The sequence below is a fragment of the Mustela nivalis genome, assembly GCF_964662115.1.
Source record: "Mustela nivalis genome assembly, chromosome: 17".
NCBI classification, from domain to species: Eukaryota; Metazoa; Chordata; class Mammalia; order Carnivora; family Mustelidae; genus Mustela; species Mustela nivalis.
Genome location: NC_139036.1, coordinates 19,596,562 through 19,622,939, shown reverse-complemented (window position 1 = coordinate 19,622,939; position 26,378 = coordinate 19,596,562). Strand labels below are relative to the sequence as shown.

General features: G+C 41.2%; 1 protein-coding gene across 1 annotated transcript in view; it reads left to right on the top strand.

Moving 5' to 3' along the window:
• EFCAB5 (EF-hand calcium binding domain 5) overlaps positions 1–25,272 on the top strand; it is a 162,276-nt gene extending 137,004 nt beyond the window's left edge. The window contains exons 22-27 of the mRNA XM_082707006.1: positions 7,599–7,702; positions 10,406–10,659; positions 11,829–12,115; positions 12,507–12,603; positions 22,066–22,165; positions 25,190–25,272. Coding sequence (XP_082563132.1) covers positions 7,599–7,702; positions 10,406–10,659; positions 11,829–12,115; positions 12,507–12,603; positions 22,066–22,118 — 795 coding nt within the window. The 3' untranslated portion in view covers positions 22,119–22,165; positions 25,190–25,272. The remainder of the gene's footprint in view (positions 1–7,598; positions 7,703–10,405; positions 10,660–11,828; positions 12,116–12,506; positions 12,604–22,065; positions 22,166–25,189) is intronic.
• Positions 25,273–26,378: the final 1,106 nt, after the last annotated feature.

Here is a 26,378-nt window from a genome sequence, read left to right as displayed (position 1 = left end):
AATAAATAAATAAAATCTTTTAAAAAAACATATTTAGTTAGCCATTAAGCCAACTGGGGACATATTTTCCCATAATCCCAACTCAAGAGCCTTGCTTGTGAGTGGCAAAAGTCCATCTCAAACTTCCTTGGGCAGAAAAGGGAATTGATTGACTCATATGACCAAAATGAAGGACAGGAGTCAGGCTGGCTTCCAGGATGGCCAGAACCAGGAATTCGATACCATCAGGGCTCTCTCGTGTTCTCCCTCTCTGCAGTCCTCATGTCTGCTTCCCTTTACACTTCGGCTTGGTCCTTCCAGCTTAAGATAGGCTCTCTCCTCAGAGCAAGCCAGATGCTTAGTAACTAAAAAAGAATCTTTCCTTCTTGTTTCAATTTGGAAAACCCAAGAGAGATCTTCTTAGTCTATCCTGAGATATGCCTCCCCAGCCAGGGGCGGGGGGTGGAGGAGTTTACAGTAACTGGCAGCCCCCACCAGAATCATATGGGTGATGTGGGAAGGGACGAGGCTCTGGAGTTTGGAAGGACATAATTACATCACACCAGTTAAAAAAAGGCCTGTCTCTAATGTAATGAGTCTTCACCAAATGTTTATTTTGCTTCTTTACACTTTCTTCCCCCAAGGTTTTATTTAACTTTCAGCTCATTAACATACAGTGCAATATTAGTTTCAGGTGTAGAATTTAGTGATTCCTCACTTATATATACAACACCTAGTGCTCATCACAACAAGCTCCTTCCTTACTACCCATCACCTGTTTAGCCCATTTGGCATATCACCCCCATCCCCCAACAGCCCACCTCCCCTCCAGTAACCGTAGTTTGTTCTGTATAGTTAATAGTCTATTTCTTGGTTTGCCCCTCTTCCCGCCTCCCCCCACACTTAATCTTATTTATTTAATTTATTTCAGATTTATTTATTTAAGAGAGAGAGCAGGGGGAGGGACTGAGGGAAAGAGAGCATACTGAAGCGACTCCTCGCTGAGCCCGGAGCCCAATGTGGGGCTCAATCCCAGGACCCTGAGATCATGACCTGAGCTGAAATCAAGAGTCCGCCTCTCAATGGACTAAGCCACCTAGGCGCCTCTACACTTCATCTTAATGTTAGGATTTTGCATGTGGTGAGAATGGATGGAAAGGCACCTTCCTTTTAAGAAGGCTAAAGAGTCCAGTATGTTGCCTGATCATGTGGTGGCAGCAGATTGGTTGTCTCTCAGTCACCTGGCTGGCCCCCCACATGTGCCTCTCCCCTTCTCTCCAGGCTCCTTTCTTCTCTGAGTGGCTGGACCAAGCTGATGAGGCCTCAGCCAAAGAGCAGAATCACAGAGCTCTCTGGTGGAACAAACCAGAGTGCAGAGGTGGAGAACTCCCAGTTATGGGTGCTGCTTCCGGGGGTGGGGTAAGAAAGGGAAGCTCCAAGTGTTCCCCCGCCCCAGTGTGTGGGGGTGAGGGTTGAAGACCATTCAGTATTGGGACAGATCACCAGGTCTGATAGGCCACAGTCATAGTGTGGGATCTGGGGAGGATTTGACTTGGCCAGTGTCCACACTTAAGAAGAACCCTGTTAGGGCCTCAAGGGAAATGATAGCTAGGGCACCATGAAGAAAAGTTAAAATCATCCACAGCAGTCAACAAAAAGCATGGCCTCTCAGGGCATGTAGTTCCCATGGTCACAATGATGTGGACAAGATCACCAGAGTCACTATCCTTCTGATTCATGTTATAGAGGTGAAGAAGACCCTCCCCAAGGTGGGGAAGAAAAGGACCACTCGGGAAATTCAAATTATCTTAGGTGTAACACTTGTGCTATTTATTATCAATAATGATTATTATTTTAAAAATAATAAACCCCAAAGCACCTATGCTTTACTATTTCTTTGCAGTCCCAAACTTGTTAAATAGGTAACTGTAATCAACAGAATAATGGCTACGCCTCAAAGATACCCATTTCCCAATTTCTGGAACCTGGGAATGTGTTACTGTAGTGCAAGAGGGACTTTGCAGATGGGACTCAGATGAAAGGTCTTGAGATAGAAAAATGATCCTGGGTTACCCAGGTGGTCCCAGTGTCATCACCCAAGTCCTTAAAAGTACAGAGCCTTGCCTGGCAGTGGTCCCTGAGAGATGCAAGTTTGGAAAAGGAACCAGAGAGATGGCATTGGGGGGAGGATGGGACACCTGTTGCTGGTTCTGAGATGTGCGGGGCTATGCATAAAGGTCTGTGGGAGCTAGGGGCAGTCCCCACCTAATAGCCACAGGGAAAGCAAGACCTCAGTCTCTTATTTCCCTGAGGTCTTGAGAGGAACAAGTGGCTAATGTGTGTGCCCCAGTTGTTATCTGCAGTCCTATCACTAGGCTTTTTGAAAACAAGCAAATGCCAGAGATTAGTCAGGGATTGCTGCTTTCGACTTCATCACATTTCTTTTCTAAAGCAGTACAGACTTTCTGCTTGAATGAGAGGCAAGGAGGAAGAGACCATCAGGAGGAAGAAAAACACAAGACCACAAGTCATGTTTCACATCGCATCATACATGACAGAAAGCAAGTTTTTTCTACCTCAGTTTCAACAATGCTGTCACTCTGCCCGGGACATGCTCCCCACTTCACCCTGTGTCACCTTTAGGTTCTACATGAAACAAGCTACAAACATTGCCAAGGAACCCAAGTTTTTTTGTTTTTGTTTTTGTTTTAAAGACTTTATTTAGGGCGCCTGGGTGGCTCAGTGGGTTAAGCCGCTGCCTTCGGCTCAGGTCATGATCTCAGAGTCCTGGGATCGAGTCCCGCATCGGGCTCTCTCCTCAGCAGAGAGCCTGCTTCCCTCTCTCTCTCTGCCTGCCTCTCCATCTACTTGTGATTTCTCTCTGTCAAATAAATAAATAAAATCTTTAAAAAAAAAAAAAGGAAGTTTAATTATAAAAAAAAAAAAAGACTTTATTTATTTATTGGACAGACAGATCACAAGTAGGCAGAGAGGCAGGCAGAGAGAGAGAGAGGAGGAAGCAGGCTCCCCACTGAGCAGAGAGCCCAACGAGGGGCTCGATCCCAGGATCCTGAGATCATGACCTGAACCGAAGGCAGAGGATTTAACCCACTGAGCCACCCAGGCGCCCCGTTTATTTTTTAACAAAACAGAAAATCATATGATTTTTAAAAAATAAGAACGCCACTTTTTAAATATAGAACGTCTTCCAAAAATCATTCATAAATTTAACAAAACTCCAAGAAAAATCCCAAAATGATTTTTTTTAACTGACCAAATGATTTCAATTTTCATCTGGAGAGATAAATAAGTGTCTGAGCATAGCTGAGAGAAGGAGGAATGAGAGGGAATTTACAGTCTTGATCCAGGGAAGAATGGCTAAACCCACACACAGGTTGAAATGATTAAATCCAGGCTGCTACATTGATGACATAATAAGGTAGAACTTCTTGCACCAAAATTATAAACAAAATAAGTTTTTTAAAATAAAGTGAGGGGAAATTGCCACATATTTAGCAAAGGGTTAACAGTATTGTACACAAACCAGTAAGATTAAAAAAAAAAAAAAATCCAAAAGAAAAATTAGCAAAAGACAAGTCTACTAAAAAAAAACTGGGGTGGTGCACTTGGGTGGTTCCATTGGTTGAGTGTCTGCCTTTGACTCAGGGTCCTGGGATAGAGTCCTGGGCTCCCTGCTCAGTGGGGAGCCTGCTTCTCCTTCTCTCTCTGCCCGCTCCCCCAGCTTGTGCTTTCTCAAATAAATAAAATCTTTAAAAAAACATTTTTTTAAAGCCTGCTCAATAAACAAGGAAAAAATGTTCTATTCTTATAATAAAATAAATACAAAGTTAAGTAGAAGTTAGTTTTTACCTACTAAATTGAAAAAGATTTTAAAACTATAATTTGAAATGCCTTTCAGACTCTTTAAGTGAAGATATTAAATAGGTAGTTGAATATATGAACTAGTGTTTGGGAAGAAATCCAGCCTAGCAAATAAATAGTGTTTAAAACCACAAGGGATACCTGGTTGGCTCACCCGGTTAAGCATCTGCCTTGGGCTCAGGTCATGATCCCAGAGTTCAGGGATCGAGTCCCCTGCTCAGAAGGGAACCTGCTTCTCCCTCTGCCTGATGTTCCTTCTGCTTGTGCTCAACCTCTCTCTCCCTCTCTCTCACTTTGACAAATAAATACATTCTTAAAAAAAACAAAACAAAACATGGGATTGGGTTATACAACATCATGAATGGATTTCGTGCCACCAAATTGTACACTTTTAAATGGTTTAAGTGCTAATATTATGCCAGGTATTTTTTAACATAACAACAACAACAAAAAACCAAAACCATGAGACTAGATGGAATAACCAAGGGGATGAGTGAGACTAGAAAAAAAAAGCCTAAAGTCCAAGCCCTGAGACAGTCAAGTGTTTGGAATCATTGTGGCTCAAAATTAAATTGACTTTGACCTACTGTATGAAAAATATTTTGCCTTCTGTACCCTGACCCTTGACAAACACATACACACACAGAGGTACACTCCTAAAATAGAAGTTTTACAAATCAATATCTACCTTAACTATGTGATGTTTTCGGATACTTTCTCTTCGGTTTTATCTCATTCTTTAAAAAAAATAAAAAATAAAAAAAAAAAAGTTTGTCGGGCGCCTGGGTGGCTCAGTGGGTTAAGCCTCTGCCTTTGGCTCAGGTCATGATCTCAGGGTCCTGGGATCGAGTCCTGCATCGGGCTCTCTGCTCGGTTAGGGAGGCTGCTTCCTCCTCTCTCTCTCTCTCTCTCTCTCTCTCTCTCTCTCTCTGCCTACTTGTGATCTCTGTCTGTCAAATAAATAAATCTTAAAAAAAAAAAAGTTTGTCAAAAGAGGAAAAAAAGTACAAGAGGATAAATCAAAATAATATGTAATGCATGAGGTAAGAATGAATAGATGGTAGGATACCCACTTTCCAAAAGTTCATGTTTGGCCACTTTTCTTTTACAAAAGACCCTCATTAGTATCTTTTTTTCTGACCCACAGAAATCCAATGAGAATTTCTGCTTTTATGAAAAAAGGTAAAAAGTGAAAATAGGGTCCAGCATTTGTTTTGCAGTGAGCCCCCAGAGCCAGAAGAGAGGCCCCATTAGCCTCTCCCCACCCCCACCCCCCGCCCACACTCAGCATCTCAGCATCAAGCCGCCACACCTTTGAACCGTGTTTGTGAGCATCTGTGCTTTATCTCAATTTATTCTGTGCATCCATTAGCAAGATGCGTTGTAAGGTATCAGAAAGGGCTAAGAGAGGTTATTTGGGGAGTCCAGGAATGATCAAAAATGTTTCTGTATGAATTAATAGTAACTGCTTCTTCACTTACACTGTTTTAACTCATGAAAGGTTTCCTACTTTCAGATAGTGGGGCAAACCTGTATTGGAAAAGTAAGGAGGAAAAAAATAACAAGGCAGTAGCAGAAGAAAGAAAATGGGGGATACTACCATCGCAGCCCTTTTCTCTAAACAGTTTCCTAGAAAACCTTGACTAGAGTGGGTATCTCACGAATACTGAGGCACTTGATGAATTTAGTTTTGGGTCCAAGTAAAAGTAAATTAAAAGCTTATTATGAGGCATATTCTTTATGAAGCCTTTATTATCGTATTATGTTCCCAGTCTTAACAGAAGTGACCGAACTGACACAATTTGGGGGGAAGAGGTGGAAACAGGAGAGGAATTGTCTAGTTTGGACTAAAGATTTAAACTTAGGAACATAGTCACAGTGAGATTCTAAAAAATCCTCTTGGTCTAGTATATATAACACCCAATAACGAGTCATAGAAGAAATAAATTAGGAAAAGTTAGATGCTGAATTGCCAACATCAGAGAACCTTTCCAGATTCTCTGTTGAGAACATTTTTCATCTAAACAGTTTGGGTGAACACTTGAGGTCATGACAAGAGGAAGCTCCACACTACGAAGCGGTTGTTCCCCAGAGCACCATTCATCATGCTGCCCTATGGATCTTATTATCACAGTTTCCCTTTTAATCAAAGGATTTTATAAAGGTGGATATAAAAAACGCTTTTTAGGGGCTCCTGGGTGACCCAGTCAGTTAAGCATCTGCTCATGATCTCAGGGTCCTGGGATGGAGCCCCACATCGGGCTCCCTGCTCAGCGGGGAGCCTACTTTTCCCCCTGCTTGTGCTCTCTCTCTGTCAAAAAAACACAAAAACACACCTTTTTATTTCTTCCAGTTGAATTCATCTTTTCTACAGTTTAGTATATTTTACAGGATATGTTAATCTTACTTTCTTATAAATAATCTCTACCCAAAAAAAGTTGGTCACGACTCATTCCAGACTCATCAAATTGTATCCATCAAATATGTGCTGTTTTTTGTATATCCACGATACTCCAATAAAGCTGTTTTTTAAAGGCACTAAAATGGAGTGTCTGGGTGACTCAGTCAGTTAACTATCCAACTCTTGATTTTGAATCAGGTCATGATCTCAGGGTCGTGAGATGGAGCCCCCATGATGGAGGGGGCTGCTTACGAGTCTCTCGTTCTCCTTCTGCCCTCCCTACTTGCACGCACACTTTCTCTCTCTCTTAAAAAAAGGGGAGGCATTGGATGAATACCCAACTTTTGTAGCAACATGGACAGGACTGGAAGAGATTATGCTGAGTGAAATAAGTCAAGCAGAGAGAGTCAATGATCATTATGGTTTCACTTATTTGTGGAGCATAACAAATAGCACGGAGGACAAGGGGAGATGGAGAGGAGAAGGGAGTTGAGGGAAATTGGAAGGGGAGGTGAACCATGAGAGACTATGGACTCTGAAAAACAATCTGAGGGTTTTGAAGGGGCGGAGGGCGGGAGGTTGGGGGAACCAGGTGGTGGGTATTTGAGAGGGCACGGATTGCATGGAGCACTAGGTGTGGTGCTGAAACAATGAACACTGTTATGCTGAAAATAAATTTTAAAAAGGGGAGGAGGCATTAAAATATTTTCATAACCCATAGTTAGGTTATAATCTATAGTTCAAAAACCCCTTAGAGGTGAGGAAGACAAAGAAGTAGCAAGAAATAGAAAAGTGATTCGGGGGAGAACCAGGAGTCCCCACTTTGGTACAAGCGGTGTCCCAAAGGCCAAGTGAATAAAGCATGTCAAGAAGGAAATTGTTCACTGAGTCACATGCTGCTACAGCAGAAGATGATGATTAGGGTTTGATTGATGGATTTCACAATAAGGGAGTCACTAGTGACCTTGACCAAGGTAGTTTTGATGAGATGGTGAAGACAAAGACTTCAGGGGAGAATATTTTTTACTGTTCTTATTTTCCTTGGACTTTTCTGTATTTTCCAAATGTTTTATAATGCACTCTTCACATTAAAAATATGGTTTTATCACAATTATAAAAAAAAGTTTGTGCATCTAAAAAAATGTTGTAATTTGAAAATTTTCTCTCGTGAATGCCTCATTCTTAAAGGTACTAAGTAAGATGTCCCTTTACTTCAAGCCAGAGATCACCTAAAGTTTCCCAATTTTTTTCCTGTTTTTCTGTCCCCAAAACCTTTAATGGGAAAATGAGGTCTAATGATTCCTCTCCATGTTTGAAATCTCTTCCTCTTTTCAAGGATTCAGACTATGTTTTACGCAATATGATGGTTACCGGGCATCTGGGTCTAACAGAAATCCACAGGAACCCCCCTACAATATTCAGGAAGACATGCATCTTCAGGTATGAAAGATATCTTCATGTCTGTTTTATCTGTTTGCCAAAACACATCCCCGTAGCGTGTTAGTAGCTCTGAGAGACACAGCATTTGCTATTATTAGTATACACCTGAATACTATTCTAATTGGGTTTTCAAGGAAAAATTCCTGTCTGCGTGGGATGTGTTAACTCCTTTCCCTTCCAGTCCTTTTGAAAACAGATTTCACTGGCATTTTATATTGCCTGTTTTTAAGCATGATAGTGTTTTATTTTCTACGCTTTTCTTATAAACATGGAATTCAACAAAAACCCCAGGATTGTGAAAAAAAAAACACACCCACCTCACTTATCAAAGCTCATCATCTTAATGTTAACAAGCCTGTGAACGTGTGTTTTTTATTTTAAAAAGAGGATATGGTCTTTAATAAGTACCCAGTCCAGATTCCTTTGAATGCCTTTCACCTGGGGGATGCAAGGTGCACAAACTGGACAGGGGCAAAACAGATCTTAATGATGGACACATGTATTGCAAAAGAACAAGCTGCTTGTTAGAAGTCGGTGCAGCTGAGTGGAAAGTAATCTAGCTCCATTCAGGAGGCTGACTTGACACTTAAATACACGTTTTAATTATAAGATTTAAATACAAGTTTTAATTAAATCTTAATTTGGCCTCATACCTGACTGTTCACTCAGGTTTAAGCTCTTTCCCACATAGTTATTCCTTGCTGTGGTCAAAAGTTTTAGGAGAGTCTTTTTTTTTTTTTTTAAAGATTTTATTTATTCATTTGAGAGAGAGAGCATGAGCGAGGAGAAGGTCAGAGGAAGAAGCAGACTCCCCATGGAGCTGGGAGCCTGATGCGGGACTCGATCCCAGGACTCCGGGATCATGACCTGAGCCGAAGGCAGTTGTCCAACCAACTGAGCCACCCAGGCGTCCCTAGGAGAGTCTTTTTAACCCTCAGACTCATAACCTTTGATTCCTCTGCATCACTTAGAACAGGTGTCTTTGGAGGAACTTTGTTGACCAATCAGCTTTATGGTTGTGCCTAGAAAGTTTAGGGTGATGCGTCACTACTATGGTTATCATTAAGACACAAAGTGGTTGCTCAGCAACAGGAAGGGGTGGGAACAGCAAAAAAAAAAAAAAAAAAAAGGACATAATCTTACCTGGCATTATGGGATTACTATTATGAACCATAAATGTGCCTTATGAGGCTATGCAAAGCACCAACATTTTTCAGATATCTCAGAAGAATGACATCTTAATATCAATGTAGATTGGGAAGGGGGAGGGCACCCGGGTGGCTCAGTCAGTTAAGTGTCTGCCTCCGGCTCAGGTCATGATCTAGGGGTCCTGGGATCAAGTCCCACATGGTGCTCTCTGCTCAGCGGGGAGTCGGCTTCTCCCTTTCCCTCGGTGCCTTACCTCTCTCTCAAATAAATAAATTAATTAAATTTTTTAAAAAAAGATTGGGAAGGTGAGAGAAGAGATGTGTCTATACCTCACTACAGAGGGAAGCAGCTACTATGTTTCAATGAGCATCTCAGGCCTCTGGAGGGAGCAGTTCCATTGATGCCCTATCCAGAGCCCTAATGAACCTCTTGCCAGCTGCTACAGGTACAGCTGCTAGTGACTCACACTGGAACCTTCTCTGGAGGAGAGCCCTTGAGTGATGGGAGCCTCACTAGGTGCACCTCAGAGTTATGTAAATACACACCCAAAGCATCTTAGAGCCGATGACTGGTAAAAGACCTCTCCCTTGCCTCAAGATGGGGCAAATTCTTTGGCACAATTTGCCTTCCAGAGCTCCTCTTGAGATGAGACTGAGACTAGCCTTCACATTCTTTTTTTTTTTTTAATTTAAATTAATTTAATTTAATTAACACACAGTGTATTATTAGTTTCAGAGGTAGAATTCACTGATTCATCAGTTGATATGACACCCAGTGCTCATTACATCACGTGCCCTCCTTAATGCCCATCACCCAGTCACCGCGTCCCACACCCCCCTCCCCTCCAGCAACCCTAAGTTTGTTCCCCATGGTTAAGAGTCTCTTACGGTTTGTCTCCCTCTCTGATGTCATCTCCTTTTATTTTTCCCTCCCCTCCTCTATGCTCCTCTGTTTGGTTTCTTAAAGTCCACATAGGAGTGAAATCCTACGATGATCATCTTTCTCTGACCAACTTCTTTCACTCAGCATCATACCCTCCAGTTCCATTCACGCCCTTGCAAATTAGCCTTCACGTTCTTAATCAGCCTCTCCTCCTTCCACATTTTCCTTTCCTCAGACCTTGACAGCTTTCTCCAGAAAGCATTCCCTCAGTCCATCCTTTGCATAAGCATTCCTGTCTCAGACTCAGCTTCTAGGGAACCTGACCTAACACAGCCCTCGTGCCGTCCGCCATCCAACCGACACGTATGGGACAGTATGTAAACAAAAACCAAATACCTTCAGGTAAGTATACGTGTAGCAGACAACAGAGCAGAGCCGCGTGATGGAGAGTGACTTGACACTGCTCGGTCCAGGAGGCGTGTGTGTCCGATGCGCAAGCTGGGGGAGAGAGCTGTGTGCAGTCTCGGGGTGGAGCCGTGCAGGCAGGTCAGACAAAGCCTGGTGTGGCGGGAGCACGGTTGGCAGGAAAGAGGGCGACTCCGTGTGTTTTGGTGGAATGTTGTGAGCAGGCTGATGCTTTATGATCTCAGGCTTGTTTGGTTTGGGTTTCAGAGACTTCCTCTTCAAGTGTACAGACAGTTCCGAAGTTGTTTTGGCCTCTGTCTGTGGAGAAAACCACATCATAATTCCACTCCGTGAGAGAACAGGAAAAGCTCTGGGAGTTCTTGATTTTAACATTGGCAGGAGTAAAATGTTGTTGTATCGGGAATTTAAAGATCTACAGAAAATGATGAAGGTGGTCCAAGCTGCCTGTTACGAAATACTGGGTGAATTATCTGGAGAAGCAAAGAAAAACTATGTCCTAGGTATTGTGAATGGGGCAACAATCTGAATTCCTGGGTTTAATAAATGCGTTGGGAAATCACAGATTGCAGTACATTTCCTAAAAGGAATTGTTACAGTACACGGCCCTTTCTACATGAAAGGAATTCCCTCATGCAGTCTTGGGCTAATGAGTTGGTCTATAAATTAGAGCAAACGGTAAGAAATCTCATTTTCTTGGCTGGAATCATATGGTTTCGAACTGGGAGGACTCATAAAGGCAAAGTAGAACTAGCATTTATTAAATGCCCCATTATGGAACAAGCACTTTGCGTATGTAATTTCCATCAGTCCTTGCCATAACTCTCCGGTGAATGGTAATAACTCATTTTACCAGTAAGGAAAGTAAAATTCAGAGAAACAAAACAACTTGCACCAAATCATACAGTTAATAAGTGGAGAAGCCTGGATTTGAAACCCACTTTGGGGGCTCTGTCCATATCTTGCACAGTATTAGTTAGATGAAGCATTTTGTTTTACACATAAAGAAGCTAACATCCATCAAAGTCATGGCCCAATCGCAAGCTAATGGCAGAACTAAAACTAGACCCTACTGCTTGTGATCCCACACCCTCTAGGCTACTCAACACAAAAGCAGTTTGGGCATCATGGAGGGAAGAAGGAAGCATGGAAACCTTTGGCTACCTAGAATAAACAGAGTAATGTTATGTGGGATTAATCTGAGAGGTTTCTTGCCATTAGACAGGGTAGGTTAAGTAGAAAAAAAGAATAAAATTCATGTCTTTCGAGCATCCACTCTGTACTTATCTACTAAGTGCCTTTACTACATACATCATCTCATTTAATTCCCACAGGTCACCAGGGAAATAGGGATCAGCCCCATGCTCACAGCGAGGAAGAGGGGTTTCAGAGAGACAGAACTAATAAGAGGGAGAGTAGGCATTCAAACTAAGGTCCAACCCTCACACCTGAGTATTTACCTTTACTCAAAGCCCCTTCCTGTGAGCTTCACCAGGTGTCATTCCCTTTCCACGTTTTGATTTCATCACTAGAGAAACTAAGATTGTTTAGAACCATAGAATATGGTTTTCTTTTTCCTGGGGGGGGAAAAAAAGAAGTTTACTGTATTGTGCTCAGAATGCTGTGAAAAACTGCTCTACGGGCTAACCAACCGTGTGGGATGTTGTTTCAGAGATTGAAAATGTAGGAGAAGTCCCGCGGGCAGGGGTTCTCTTCTTCCGGATCATGCTGCAAGAGCTGCAGGAAAGCCTCCGCCTGCTCACCTCCCTCGACTTTGTGTCACTGCTGCTCTATGATTATAATCTCCTACCAGAGTCCTCATCTCTGTCAGAGAGCAAGGCCCAGGAGGTGGGAGCCGGCGTGAAGCTGGTGCATGACCTCCTGACAGCCGTGATCTTGTTCATTCATCCAGAGTTGGAATCATCAGGTGACTTCAGAGATTGGGAAAAGTGTAAACGGGTAAGCTGTTTTCTTCTGTCTTTACTCTTTTTTATTGAAGAAGAACCCACGCAAGCTTAGGTCTACCGATCAAGATCGCATAAATTCTAAATGTACAAATGCAAGAATTTGTATAATGGGAACATTTGTAACCAGCATCTAGATCAAGAAATAACATCAGCAGCATCCCAGAAGCCTTCCTTTGTACCCTCTTCCCTCCCTTACCGGCCACACACACACACACACACACATACACACTCCAGAGTGACCAGACCAGATTCCCGACTTCCAGCACCATAGATTGGTTTTGCCTGTTTTAAAATTTAGATACATGGAATTCTGTAAGCTGGTGAATTAGGTGCCCTCCTTTTACTTGCTGGTGCTCCCATAACTTTTGTTCTTTTATTCACAGTATGTTAAGAGTTACCTAGTCGTGAATATCTGTGACTTTGACCCGACTGCTAAAAATGTGAAAGTGAATTTACAACTCATCAGTGAACATATCAGAGGTAAATTTACACTTAATTGCGGTCCAAATTTAACAGCAATAAAACATAGTTGCAATTTGGATATTCAGATATCTTTATTACAATTAAGTAAGTGGCTTATAAATACAATTTTTAGGAAAAACAGTTCTGATTGTAGTCCTCTTAAAGGGAGGGACACTTGTCTATAATTGACCACATTCCCAAGTGACTGTTCATGCCACACATTGAGAATTCTGAATCACATCCATCTCCCACTTATTGAAAGCATGTGCATTATTTATTAAAAAAACAACCAAACAGAAGTGAATAGGGGCTTTCAGTGAGGATGGGAAACAAGCACATTAAGAAAAGCTATTACTATCTTTGGGTTTCATTGAAGAACCAAAGAAAAGAACAGATCTTGACTCTTTGTAGACTACTCACAGACTTTTTAGAGAAGGAGAATCAGCAGGAATCAAGAGTAGGGAGACTCCCAAGCTGGAGAACATGATGAGCTCTTTGGCCAGAGAGAACAGGTCACATATAAGAGTAAAATCCAGGGGCGCCTGGGTGGCTCAGATGGTTAAGCCTCTGCCTTCAGCCCAGGTCATGATCTCAGGGTCCTGGGATCAAGCCCTGCATTGGGCTCCCTGCTGAGTGGAGAACTTGCTACTTCCTCTTCCTCAGTGCTCTTTCTCTCTCTCTTGCTCTCTCTCAAGTAAATAAATAAATCTTTTTTAAAAGAGTAAATACCCAGAGTGAAATAAGTGAACGGATTAAGAGAACCCTTATGATGAGCACTGAGTAATATATAGAATTGTGGACTCATTATACTATATACCTGAAACTAAAGTCATACTGTATATTAACCATACCAGAATTTAAAAAAAAAAAATTTAAAGAGTAAATATACCTATACAAACATACATTCTTCCACGGGTGTATGTCATCTCCCCAAAGACCTCAGGCCGTTTATGTGAATGGACCAATAAGGAATAAATTTAAAATCTGTTTCTTTTTGTTTGTTTGTTTCTTAGCAAAAACTAATCATCAGTTGGGAACATGGCTCTGTAGAAATTGATTGCTAAACCTGTCCCTTTCCTTCCCTTCCCCCTTTCCTACTGTCTATGGAGACTCTGGACTAAGTCAGAAGGGTTTCTAGACTTCTGGGATATGTATACGAGGTCAAGAGGCTCGGAACCAGAGAGACTCTGAGGAGAGGAGGTCAGGAAAAGCAACCCAGAGGAAGACACCACAGTCCTCGGGGTGGCTGTGGCAGGGGAAGGAATAGCAGTGAGCCGGGGCAGACGGAGAAGGGAGAGAGATCTGGTCTAGGAAGGCAAGGTACTGTCTGAAGTTTGGGAGTGCTGGGAAGAGGAGAGAAGATCACGTCCAGAGAAAAGTTAAGATGAGCTCTTGGGGACCATGAGTGAAATGAATAAAGATTAGAATTTCTATCTGGAGTGATTTCTACTGTACCCTCAGGCCTCTAGGCTGATTCTCGGGAACCTCTGAATTAATTCACAGATGTCACACGGATCGCTCCTTTTAAGGTGCTATTCAAGGGAAACAGTAATATCAGCCACAACAAAAATTAATACTTGTTTACTGGATCTGTGTCTCTACTCGTTCCATCTTTGTTCGCTCACAGTTCACTAAAGACTTAAAATCCAGAAGAAATATTCTCTACGTCAGTGCCTTTAAAGTAGATACAGTCCCCACCATGAGCCCCAGCACACCCTCTCCCTCCACGTGAGACCCGTTGGTCCAACTGACATTCTCCCTGAGCCCCCTGCTGCACTTTGGTCGCCCCAAACCCACCCGCCCCTCAGCTGAGAGCCACACCCTGCCGCCGGGCTCACTTGTGTCCTCTCCGACTGATGTTTCCTCTTCTTGGGCAAGACCGCGGGCACTCACAAGTGAACAATCTAGTCCTTCTGTTGAATCGGGGCTGGGGGTATGGAGCAAGCCCTTCCAGCCTCCATTTTGCAAGTATGTTCAGGATTTGTGTCCTGCCCTTAATCACCTTATCCCCAGAAACATATTCTGTGACGTCATCCCAAGGCAGGTTCTACCTCCGACTTACCTATCAGAACCACCTCCCATTACTCATTTTTGCTCCTTTGTTCAAGAAAACATGCAAATTTCTGCCTCCTTTGCCTGATCCCACTTTTAAATTGTGCTGGCCAATTCCTGAGCAGCCTGGATCGGTAAGGCTCCCACCACTTTCTCTTTTCCAACAGTGTCCTCAGGTGGCAGGAACTCCAACTGCAGTTGACAGAAGTGAATTCAGTCACAACTCAATAGCCCCCTCGAGGTTCCCCTACCTCCTGGGCCAAAGCTTGAGCGTTGTCATGATCTCTGCAGCAATCAAGAAAGTTCACAGGCCACCCAGTTACCAACCCCCTCTCCTTCAGATGCAATTGTATCAAGAAATTCTAAGCTCACCATTTGAGGAAGGGAAGGAGAACGTATTGGGGTAACTTTCTGTTTGTACGGGAAAAACAGGAACCTTCTGGAAGGGCAATTTGTTGCTCAAAATGTATCTGAGCCTTCTAGCAGTGTTAACTCAGGCCCCATTCAAGAGCCCTACCCAGCATGAAATACCAACAGTATCTGTCCCTTTGGCCCATCTTGCAGAGGGACTATTAACATAGTCCCACACCTTTCAAACTAAGGATTTTTGCCAAGAAGGTAAAATCGGGGCTGGTGATATGCCCACACTTTCTTAGGACTTCTGCTGCCAACTTTCACCCTACTACATCCTAGTTCTAGAAAGGAATATATATTTTTTAATGTTTAGAAAACATTCACCTTTACTTATTATTTTACTTATTATTTTTTATTCTCTCCTCTTCCCGTTGTATTGAGATACAACGACATATACATGATATTAGTTTAAGGTGTACAACATAATGATTTGAAATGGTCACCACAATAGATTTAATTAACAACCATCCCCTCACATAGCTATGAGATTTGTTTCTTGTGAGGAGAACTTTCAAGAGCTACTCTCTTAGCAACTTTCAAATATACAGTATAATATTGTTAACTATAATCACAAGGCTCTATGTTACATTCCCAGAATTTATTTATCTTATAACCAGAAGTCTGTGCCTTTTGACCATCTTCACACATTTCCCCCAACGCCTAACCCCCGTTTCTGGTAACCAATCCACTCTCTGTTTCTATGAGTTCAGTTCTTTCAGATTCCGCATAGGAATAAGATCATACAGCACTTGCCTTTCTCTGTCTGGCTTATTTCGCTTAGCATAATGACTTCCAGGTCCATCCATGTTGTTGCAAATGACAAATGTTGCAAAGGACTTCCTCCTTTTTTTGACTGAATAATATTCCACGGCATATATGGACACCATATTTTCTTCATCCATCCATCGATGGACACTTTGGTTGTGTTTACATGTCTTGGCTTTTGTGAGTAATGCTGCAAAAAACAAAATGGAGGCGCAGATTCCCTTTGAGGTAGTGATTTCATACCCAAAAGCAAAATTGCTGGATCCCATGGTGATTATATTTTTAATATTTTGAGGAACATAAACTGTTTTTTATAGTGGCTCTACCAATTTACATTCCCACCAACTGTGTAGAAGGGTTCTATTTTCCCCACATTATCATCAATATTTGTTATTTCTTGTCTTTCAGATCATAGCCATTCTAACAGGGGTGATATGATATCTCATTGTGATTTTGATTTGCGTTTCTAGAAAGGGGTGTTTTATATTCTGGTGGAGTTCCAGGCAGCAGAATCCCACCTTTAGACTGAGGCAATCATCTATGGAGGAGCATTGGGCAATTTCGTCCAGCAGGCTTGGCTTCCCAAGGCTGTGCCATTGCACATGAATGTTGCTGACATACTTGCCTTTAGAGATCCTGGTGACTCAGGTGACCAATGGACCAGGACCCAGACAGCTGTGCATGCAATAATGCATCAAAAGCACTTCCAGAAGTTGGCCTCTTCTACCTGAAGACCCATGACCTGACCACCATCTCAAGGATCTATTCTCCCCACTCTACTTTGAACCTCTGCTGCCAACCTTGCCAGCTCTTTCTGTAGGGTGTCCCATACCTTTCCTATGTTCCCCTCCCTGGGGTTTGGACAGACATTATCTACCAGGAAATGTTCTCAGATCTAGAAGCAAAAACACTGTCTCTCATTTCAAGTGTGACCGGAATCACTTTGGTCTCTAGAGCCTGTATTTCTGGCCATACTTCTCCCCCATGTCTAAATCCAAGGGTCTTTAAGGCCACAGGCACTGGTCTCTACAGGAATTCCCCAATCCTTCACTTACCCTACAAGAGCCCTAGAGTTCCTCCTATGTTAAAGCAGCCAGAGCCTCAGTGTCTTTACCATCTATAAAGAAACTCACCACAATGATCCTCCAAAGACAGCAATGGAGGGAGATACCCCACCATCAGAAGAAAGGGCTGCCGGACTCGCAGCCCTAATTAACTCTGTCTTCAAGATTCACCTTCCCCGTGTGATCTTTCCATAAGTGCTACTCTCTAGCTCCCTCCATGACAAGAGTGGAACACGACTCCATTCCCCCGGCTGAGGATGAGACAGGAGTGTTCCACAAGATTCTCCCACTTTCCAGAAATAATCAGTATGAATACAGCACTGAACTGAATCCCAACTGTGAGGCTGTGCCGTGTTCTTTTCATTTTTTTAAAGATTTTATTTATTTGTTAGAGAGACAGAGAGCACAAACAGGGGTAACTGCAGGGAGAGGGAAAAGCAGGCTCCCCACTGAGCAGGAAGCCTGATGCGGGGCTCAATCCCAGGACCCCAGGATCATGACCTGAACCAAAGGCAGATGCTTAACTGACTGAGCCACCCAGGCACCCCGTGCCTGGTTCTTTGAAATGAGTCAAAGTGAACTGGATAAAAAGATACCAAGAACATTGTTTTGTCCTATTAATTTGGATCCTCTGAAGACTTATCACTGGTTTGGATTTGCAGTTCTCTACTACCTTCTTAGACCTAGTTTCTTGGATGGTGATTCCTGCTGGGCTTTGTTGTTTTCCTACCTGTAGGAAGAAAGCTGCAATCACAGTAGACCTGAGTTTAACAGAGAGCCTGGAGTGTGCCTTTTATAAAATGCTCCCAGATGTCAGGCTCTAGAGGAGGAAACATCTCATTCAGTTTCAGAATAGATTCCTTTGGGGGGGGGGCTCTTAAAGGGTCCTATTAGTGAAGATATTGGACAAGTATTCATTCACACACTGTGTGGGAAACTATCTTGCGGTTCAGTAAAGACTTGGAGCCTTGATGCTTGACCATTTCCTATGCATGCAGACCCCTTCCATCTCCAGTCCAAGTCCTCGAGGGGGAAAGAAGAAAGGAGAAAAAAAATCAAATAATGAATTATCTTTCTGCTCCTTACCATTCCTTTTGATTTTAAATTTTAAAGTTTTCCAACAATAGTCATCGAATTTAGAGAAACAACCTGGTTTTATTTGTCTAGCTACCATCACTAATGCTTTAATATCTGATAAATCCTGCTAAAAATCAGTTTAACGAGAACACTTTTCTATTTAAGGCAGATATAATTTGCAAGATTTCCTTGACACATTTTTTCATTTTAGTGAATATTAAATGATCTTTTATCATGAAGGATTAGAAAAATTATATTTTTATTAAGGTATTTTTAAAAAGTCAAAAAGAACTAAAAGCCTTCCAACAACTAGCTCATCCCTCTTCTCTTTTCTCACTGTCCCCAATTCCCCTCACCAGAGACAATTCTTTCTGACCCTTTTGTTTCTTTTTTTTTTTTTTAAGATTTTATTTATGTATTTAACAGAGACAGAGATCACAAATAGACAGAGAGGCAGGCAGAGAGAGGAGGAAGCAGGCTCCCTGCCGAGCAGAGAGCCCAATGTGGGGCTCCATCCCAGGACCCTAAGATCATGACCTGAGCCAAAGGCAGAGGCTTAACCCACTGAACCACCCAGGTGCACTTTTTTAAGATTTTATTTATTTATTTATTTGACAAGCACAGGGAGTGGGAGAGGGAGAAGCAGGCTTCCCGTGCTGGGAGCCCAATGTGGGGCTCAATCCCAGGGCCCTAGGATCATGACCTGAGCTGAAGGCAGACGCTTAACGGCTGAGCCACCCAGGTGCCCGCCCCGCCAGCCTACTTTTGACTGTTTCTTCGGACACTGGCACATTTCTTTATTTCTAATATTATACAATATTGCTATCTTTTCATTCATCAGTTTCAACCTTGTCAATTGACTTCCTCTTATTACAGATGAAAATTTAGTTCTGTTGTACTACCATTCTCTTATCCTGTCTTCCCAAGTAATTATATTACCATTTGAGGTTAAATCGAAATGCAGTGTTAACATGATTTTTGCCTATGCAAATAATATCTATAGCTAAACACCATAACCTATTTGGATGCTCCTTTTTCACTTTTTGTTTTTCCTGAATTAAATAATTAGCATATATATGTGTGTGTGTGTGTGTGTATATATATATATATATATATGTACATATATATAATTGCTGAATTGTCTTGGTGTTTCTTGATAATTCCTACCCCATCCACTTGTCTTTCCATCTAACTTCCCAAAAGGGAAGTTTGGGGAAACGTTTTATCAGATAACTTTTTTAGTTCCTTTTTTTTTTTTTTTCTTTCTTTCTTCAAGACATCCATTCTAGAGATCATAATTCTCTTTCTATCTAGGATCTTCCTCCACCCCAAATCTGCTACTTGGCTGCCTTCCTGAAATTCATTCTGTTGCTATCATAGGAGTTTACTTTGTCTTGTTCAGAGGCAGCAGATCCCCAGTAGTTTTCTGAGAAAGCGTGGGTGAATGGTAAATTTTTTAAGCCCTTTCATGTCTGAAAATGTTTTTATTCAGCCCTCATATTTTATTTGTAGTTTGCCAGGGAACATAATCTTAAAGACAGTGCCTCCTTTTCTTTCTTGAGAAATGGAGATTATAATTCACAGAGCACAAAATTCACCAATATATAGTGTACCACTCAGTAATTATTAGTATATTCACAAGGCTTTGCAACTATCACCACTACCTAATTTTAGAATATTTTCACTACTCCAAAAAAAGAAACCCAGCACCCATTAGCAGTTACTGTCCCTGGCCCCTCTCTATCACAGCCCCTAGAAATTGCATATAAATGGAGTCATACAATAGGTTGTCTTTTATATCTGGATTCTTTTGCTTAGCATTATGTTTCAGGGTTCATCTTTGGTCTATGTATCAGTACTTTATTCCTTTTCTATGGCTGAGTAATATCCCATTATATGGTTATACCAAATTTTATTCATCCACTTATCAGTTGTTGGACATATGGGTGGTTCCTACTTTCTAGCTATTGTGTATAAAATGCTGCTGTAAGCATTTGTTTTGTGGGAGTGTGTGCTTTTAGTTCTCTTGGGTGTATGAGGAGGAGTGGAATTGCTGAGTCATATGAAAACTCTCTGTTTAACCTATGGAGGAAGTAGCTACATTGTCTGAAGAAACTTGGAAACATCCAAGATTGTCTTTGAGATGTCTAAAGCCTTTCTGAAACCTGACACTGTGCATGTGACCTCTTTGTTTTTGTTTTGTTTTGTTTCTTTCTAGAAGCTGGAGAATCACTCCCCTTCCCCCACAAGACTGAAATTTCATAAGGCTATGCTTTGATATGCGGCTGTTTGCATCCACTGTTCTGAGCATTCACTGGGCCTTTTCTCTTTTGACACTCAGGTCCTTAAGTTCTGTGTGATTTCTCCCATGGCATCCCTGTTGCAACCAAAGGCTGTGCCCTCTTTGCACTGCACAAAGGTGCCCTGCTGAGGAGGTGGCTGGGGGCTGAAATCTAACCAGGATTCCATTTCCTCAAATGTGTGCCTTAGCTTAAGACTATGTCTGCTTAAAAAAAAAAAAAGACTATGTCTGCTTAAAGAAAAAAAAAAAAAAAAAAAAAAAAAGACTATGTCTGCTTAGAGGAGGGGCATCCTTTTCTTTCCACACCTTTTTCTGTTTACCAAGCCGGGCTCACAGAGTGCATTCATCCATGCTAGGTGTCTTTTTCTCATTTACATAAAGGTGACCCAGAAGTTGGTGGTGACCCTGCCCTCCCTTTTCTGTGTTCCTTCTTTGGAACTCCTATTATTCAGACATTGGCTCTCCTAGATGAAGTCTCTCAACTCCCTATATTTTCTCTCCTATTTTCCATCTTTTTGTCCCTTTGTTTCACTTGCCAAGACATTCTGTCAAGCTGATCTTCTAGTCTTATTGAATTCTTGTTTCTGCATGTTTTAAGGTCTAAGAGCCTTGGTTCTCTAAATATTTCCTCCTCACAACATTTTGTTCATGTTTCATAAATGCAACATCTTCTCCCTCTGAGGGCATTAATGATAATTCTTTCTGGAAGTTTTCTTTTCCCTGTCATTTGTCCTTTCTTTCTGTTTTAGTGTTTTGGTCTCTGCATCTCATCTCTACAACACACCACTGGACAACTTCCTCTCTCCAACACTAAAAATTTGTTTCTCAGGGAGGGTAACACAGTAGGTCTCTGGGCTGGGGGACATTAGACATGGTCGAGATGGAGAGTACCAGAGTGAAAACGGGGAAAGCATGAGAATGTTTACTGAATACAGAGAACTCTGTAAGCTTTCTCCACAAAGCTCCAGACAAAAAGGAGAAAACAGAAGGAGCAAATAACTGATACCTGTACCTTTGGGTGTAAGAAAAATATCATGGAACTTTTATTTGTATTATTTTATCCCACCATTGCCTAACTTCTATGTTTTGTTTTTAAATATTTTAAAATAAATAACATAAACAAACATATATCGGGGCTCATGCTCAAACTTTGTTACTGATGGAGGCACATAGTCCAAAGAGTTCAGAGGCCACTGCATTAAACTATGAATGTTTGTAAATTGCATTGATTTCAATTCCCCACATTCGATTTATAGCTGTATCATGAAAACAAGCCAATACAATATGATGTACCATACAGAAATTTTTAAACTAATACACCCGTAAGAACTCAGTGTTCCGCATAGAACAAAATTCTACCCAACTTCAGATAATTCAAGAAAACGTGTATTTTTACCTCCCCTCTTACCGGTGAGTCCTTCCTGATAAGCTGGAAGCAGCATATCAGACCATGTTAAATGAACAATGACATATTAAGTGCCCGACTACCATGTCAAATATGAGTTTTCTGACCCACATAAAAACTGAAATATGCACACACATGCCCTTTTAAGTAGACAATGTGGCCTGGACATTTAGCTCATTGCACATGGCAGTAATGTTAAGAGGTGGCATAGGGTATATAAAACAATAGAAAGAAAGGAACGAAAACTAAGAAGTGATGATAAGGAGAGGAACATTCAAGAAATACTGCTGTTCTTGGGTTACTAGTTGCAAGGAGCAGTTACACTTTAACTTTGGAACTCGGTGCTTAAATACATCATTATTTTTGCTTCACCCATTTTTCTAATTGTAATGCCCCCAAAGGATTTAACTCATCTAGTGTGAAAGCAGTGATCCATACAGGGAGTTTGAATTAGAACTACCCTAGAACATCCCGATGTCTTCAGCAAAATCAATTCCTTGTGTAAGTTTGATTAAACTAAAACCTACAAAAATACCATCAAATGTTTCTGAGTTGATAGGTTCATGAACAGATTCAAAGGTTGATCCAGCTATTCTTTTAGCTGAGATGTCTTCAAGTAATCTACTACAACCTTCACCAAGGCAACGCAAAAAATATATGTAGAGTTTCTTATGGTTAGGAAAGAAACAAAAGTAGTGTATCTTCTTGAAGGAGTTATCACGTCCGTGCATTCTGTCGCCGGCCAAGCTGCACAAGCTGGCGTCTCTCCACCACAAGAGGGCAGTAGCGCTCAACCGTTGTCAATGGAAACCCCCTCCAGAGCCAAGGAGGCTTCATTAGAGAAAACGTTACAGCCAGTTGTTAACACATCAATCTCTCATTGGAAAACGCGGGCAAACAGGAACCACAGCCCAGAGAGGTCCAGAGCTTCTGTCCCCGGTAACAAAAAGACAGGAAATAAGCAAAAGGGGCTTGTGAAAGGGAGAGGCCTCCCTCCCCATCCTCATGTCCTGGTATCACCGTGGAGATGGCTGACTAGCTTAATAATGGCTGCAGATAGGGGTCTGTTTCATTTGGATGTTCAGATAAGAACGCTGTGACAGGCATCTGTGGAACACGGCTCTTAATGGGGATTTGGGAAGGGCAGAATAAAAACTGATGGGTGCAGCAGAGCTGATAGCTCAGAAAATGAGTTAAGATTGATTTTAGGAATGAAACCTGGGATAAACTTTAGATTCATTACATTGGAACATTAAGATCATCAAAGTAATTTTTGCAGCACATAGCATTACCTTGTAAAGGTTCTAGGAAGTTAATTAGTACAAAAAGGGATCAGTTATAACAAATGCACCTCAGTATTTTAAGTATTTGTGTTCATTGGTCTAGTATTGCCCATACCTGGAGATGGATCAGGTATTTTTAATGTGCTTTCATGACCAGCAACTGTTTTTGTTTTTATTCATAATTGTCATTTATGATACTGAGCTATTATCTGGAAAGACTTTTAACATTTGAAAAACCTAACTTAATTTTTCTGTAATTTCTTGTCTCAGCATTTTTTGAACAATTACAATTTAGAGGAAAGATGGTGTTTCTGTGAGTGTTAAAAGAATTTTTGAAAATTGGACCCCTATTTTTTTTTTAAAGATTTTATTTATTATTTGACAGACAGAGATCACAAGTAGGCAGAGAGAGAGGAGGGAAGCAGGCTCCCTGCTGAGCAGAGAGCCCGATGCGGGGCTCGATGCGGGGCTCGATTCCAGGACCCTGAGATCATGACCTGAGCCAAAGGCAGAGGCTTTAACCCACTACGCCACCCAGGCGCCTCTAGAAAGGGTACATCTAATTCAGGGAATCTTGTTCCTTCGTAGAAAGAAAGGATAGAATACAGGGAAATAAAACATGTTCTGTCATCCTAACAGATACCCAGGAGGGACACAATTGTCATTGTTGTTAATGAGCCATTGGATAGAAGATGATATTTAAAAACTCTTATTCAAATATAAGTATCATTTAATGGCTTATGCAACTCAAATTAGCAAACATTATTGAGTTAGGCACTGTGGCAGACAATAGGAGTAACAAAAATGAATAAAACGTCGAGCTGAGGATGAGAGTCACTGGAAAGAAGGAAGGTAATTAATATTTTTTAGCAACTACTCTGTAACAGATTGTTGTACATGTTTTCTCATTAATACTTGTAACAGTTCTGAGGTATCATCCCTGTTTTATGGAAGATGACCAGCAATTAAGTGGACGGCTCAAAGTCACAGAACTAGTTGGTATAGAGCCACGACTGGAACCCAGATCTGTTCAACTTTTAAAGCATAGTCTCTTTTTATTTGAGTCATTCTGTCTGAATATTAGTGATTGACTCCTGGAGAAAAGTAACTTTTATATCTGGTAGTTTAATAGTTTACAGTTTAACAAATGAAGCATCATGTTGTGCAGTCACTACATATCCTAAAATATATTTTGATTAGGAAATATTTTAAACATAGAAGTTAGAGGGGCACTGGCTGGCTCAGCCCAAAGACCACACAACTCTTGACCTCAGAGTTGTGAGTCTGAGCCCTGTGTTGGGTTTAAAGTTTACTTAAAGAAGAAGTAAAAAGTTAGAAACTTGTAGAGGTTACAGAACCATATGCTATATTTAATCTTAATATTATGTATGAGTCAGACACTTTTAAAGAAATAAAACATTACAGACACCGTTGAGACTTTCTACCTCTCCTTGATCTTATTCTCCTTTCTTCCTCTCTAGAGATAACACTATTACGAATTTAATGTTTATCAGTTTTATGCATGATTTCTTGCTTTGACTACGTGTTTATGAATCCATAAACAATATAATTTTACAGGGTTTTAAATTGTGTGGGCGCCTGGGTGGCTCAGTGGGTTAAGCCACTGCCTTCGGCTCAGGTCATGATCTCGGGGTCCTGGAATGGAGTCCCACATCGGGTTCTCTGCTCAGCAGGGAGCCTGCTTCCCTCTCTCTCTCTCTCTGCCTGCCTCTCTGCCACCTTGTGATCTCTGCCTGTCAAATAAATAAAAAATATTAAAAAAAATAAATAAATTGTGTTTTAATTGTATCCAAAAGAACATTTAAAAAAATATTTTGTTTATTTATTTGAGAGAGAGAGATTGTACAGGAAAGAGGGGCAGAGGGAGAGGGAGAAGCAGACTTCCCACTGAGCAGGGAGCTCATGTGGGGCTGGATCCCAGGACCCCAGGATCAGGAACGAAGCCGGAGGCAGACGCTTAACTGACTGAGCCACCCAGGTGCCCCCAAGAACACATTATTTTACAACTTAATTTTTGTGATAATATGTTTTTGAGGTTTATCCACAACGGTCTATATACCAAGATTCATTTATCTGTTTTCTGATAATTGCATAAACAAAATTCCGCTATGGTTTTGACTCAAAGCATATCTGACAAACTTTCCTCATTATACTGAAACTTATATTTTAATAACAAAAGTGCAAAACTATCCACACTAACTTTTTTTTTTCCTTGGTACAGATCATTCTCGAATTGAAGTATGGGAATTTGGTAATACTGTCATCGAATACTTCTACCACTGGACACACATCTGTTTAGCTCTCATGGAGCTAAACAAAAAACCAAGTAGTACCCTTGTTCCCCCCTTGCCCTCCAAGACTGACTCCTGTGTGTATGCGAAGATGCCGAAGGGAAACGTGCCAGGGAAATGCTAGTGAATTAGTACTGTACTTGGGCTATTTTTGTCATGTTCAGTTTTGTTAACTCTAAAATATTTTCAACAGGAAAGGAGTGCCACATAGACATATTCTGCTCCTAGACAGTTACCTCAGCACTTTCTAAAACGAAAATACTACCTAAGGAGAAATTTGATCTAAAAAATATCCAGTCAAGGTAGCCGTAACCAAATGTATGTTATAGAATATACTTAAAAGTTTCCTTTCAGTTTTAACTTTGCATCTGCCATGGCACTATTGTGGCTAATTGGGTAGAGTTATTTTCATTCTTTTAAGGTACAAAGTAAAGACTGAGGATTTAAGGGGGAAATGGCAGTTTTTACATTTATTACCAGATAATAAAGATTTTAAGAAATTAACTGAGAATTGTTTTTCTAATTTTTTCAGAGACTTAAGTGAGCGCCCCCACTTTTCCCTCTCCACCTCCCACTCTTCCTCCCCACTCATTTTGACAAGTTATTCCAATGAATAGAAATTCTTGTAGGAAGATGTCCATGACTCATGGAAAAAAGAAAACACCTTTCTTTTTATTTTTTAATAACAAAAACCTCTCAAGTTCAAGAACTGCAAAAAGAATTTATACTTATTTAAAACTTATTATTACAGCAAACTTTGCTGCTCTTTTGTGAGATTTCATCTTTGCAATAAGATATCTGATGAGAGTCTCTTTTTAATAAAAATTTGGGAAATTAAACTTCATTTTCTTTATTTGGTTGACAAAATGTGATGTGTTCCAAACATCTTATAATTTGAGATTGGAGGTCCCTTCTTAACCTTTTCTGATAAGATGGCAGTGTTATTACCAGTCCTCATCTCCTGGATGCCCAGTTTTAACCTGTAAGCCTATTTCATATTTGGAAGAGGGCTTTTCAGGGCATTTGCAACGACATTTCTAGGAACAATGTTCTTAAAGATATTAAACTGATAGCCACATATCCTGATGGCTTCAGAACAAGCTTGGCAAGTCCACTGTG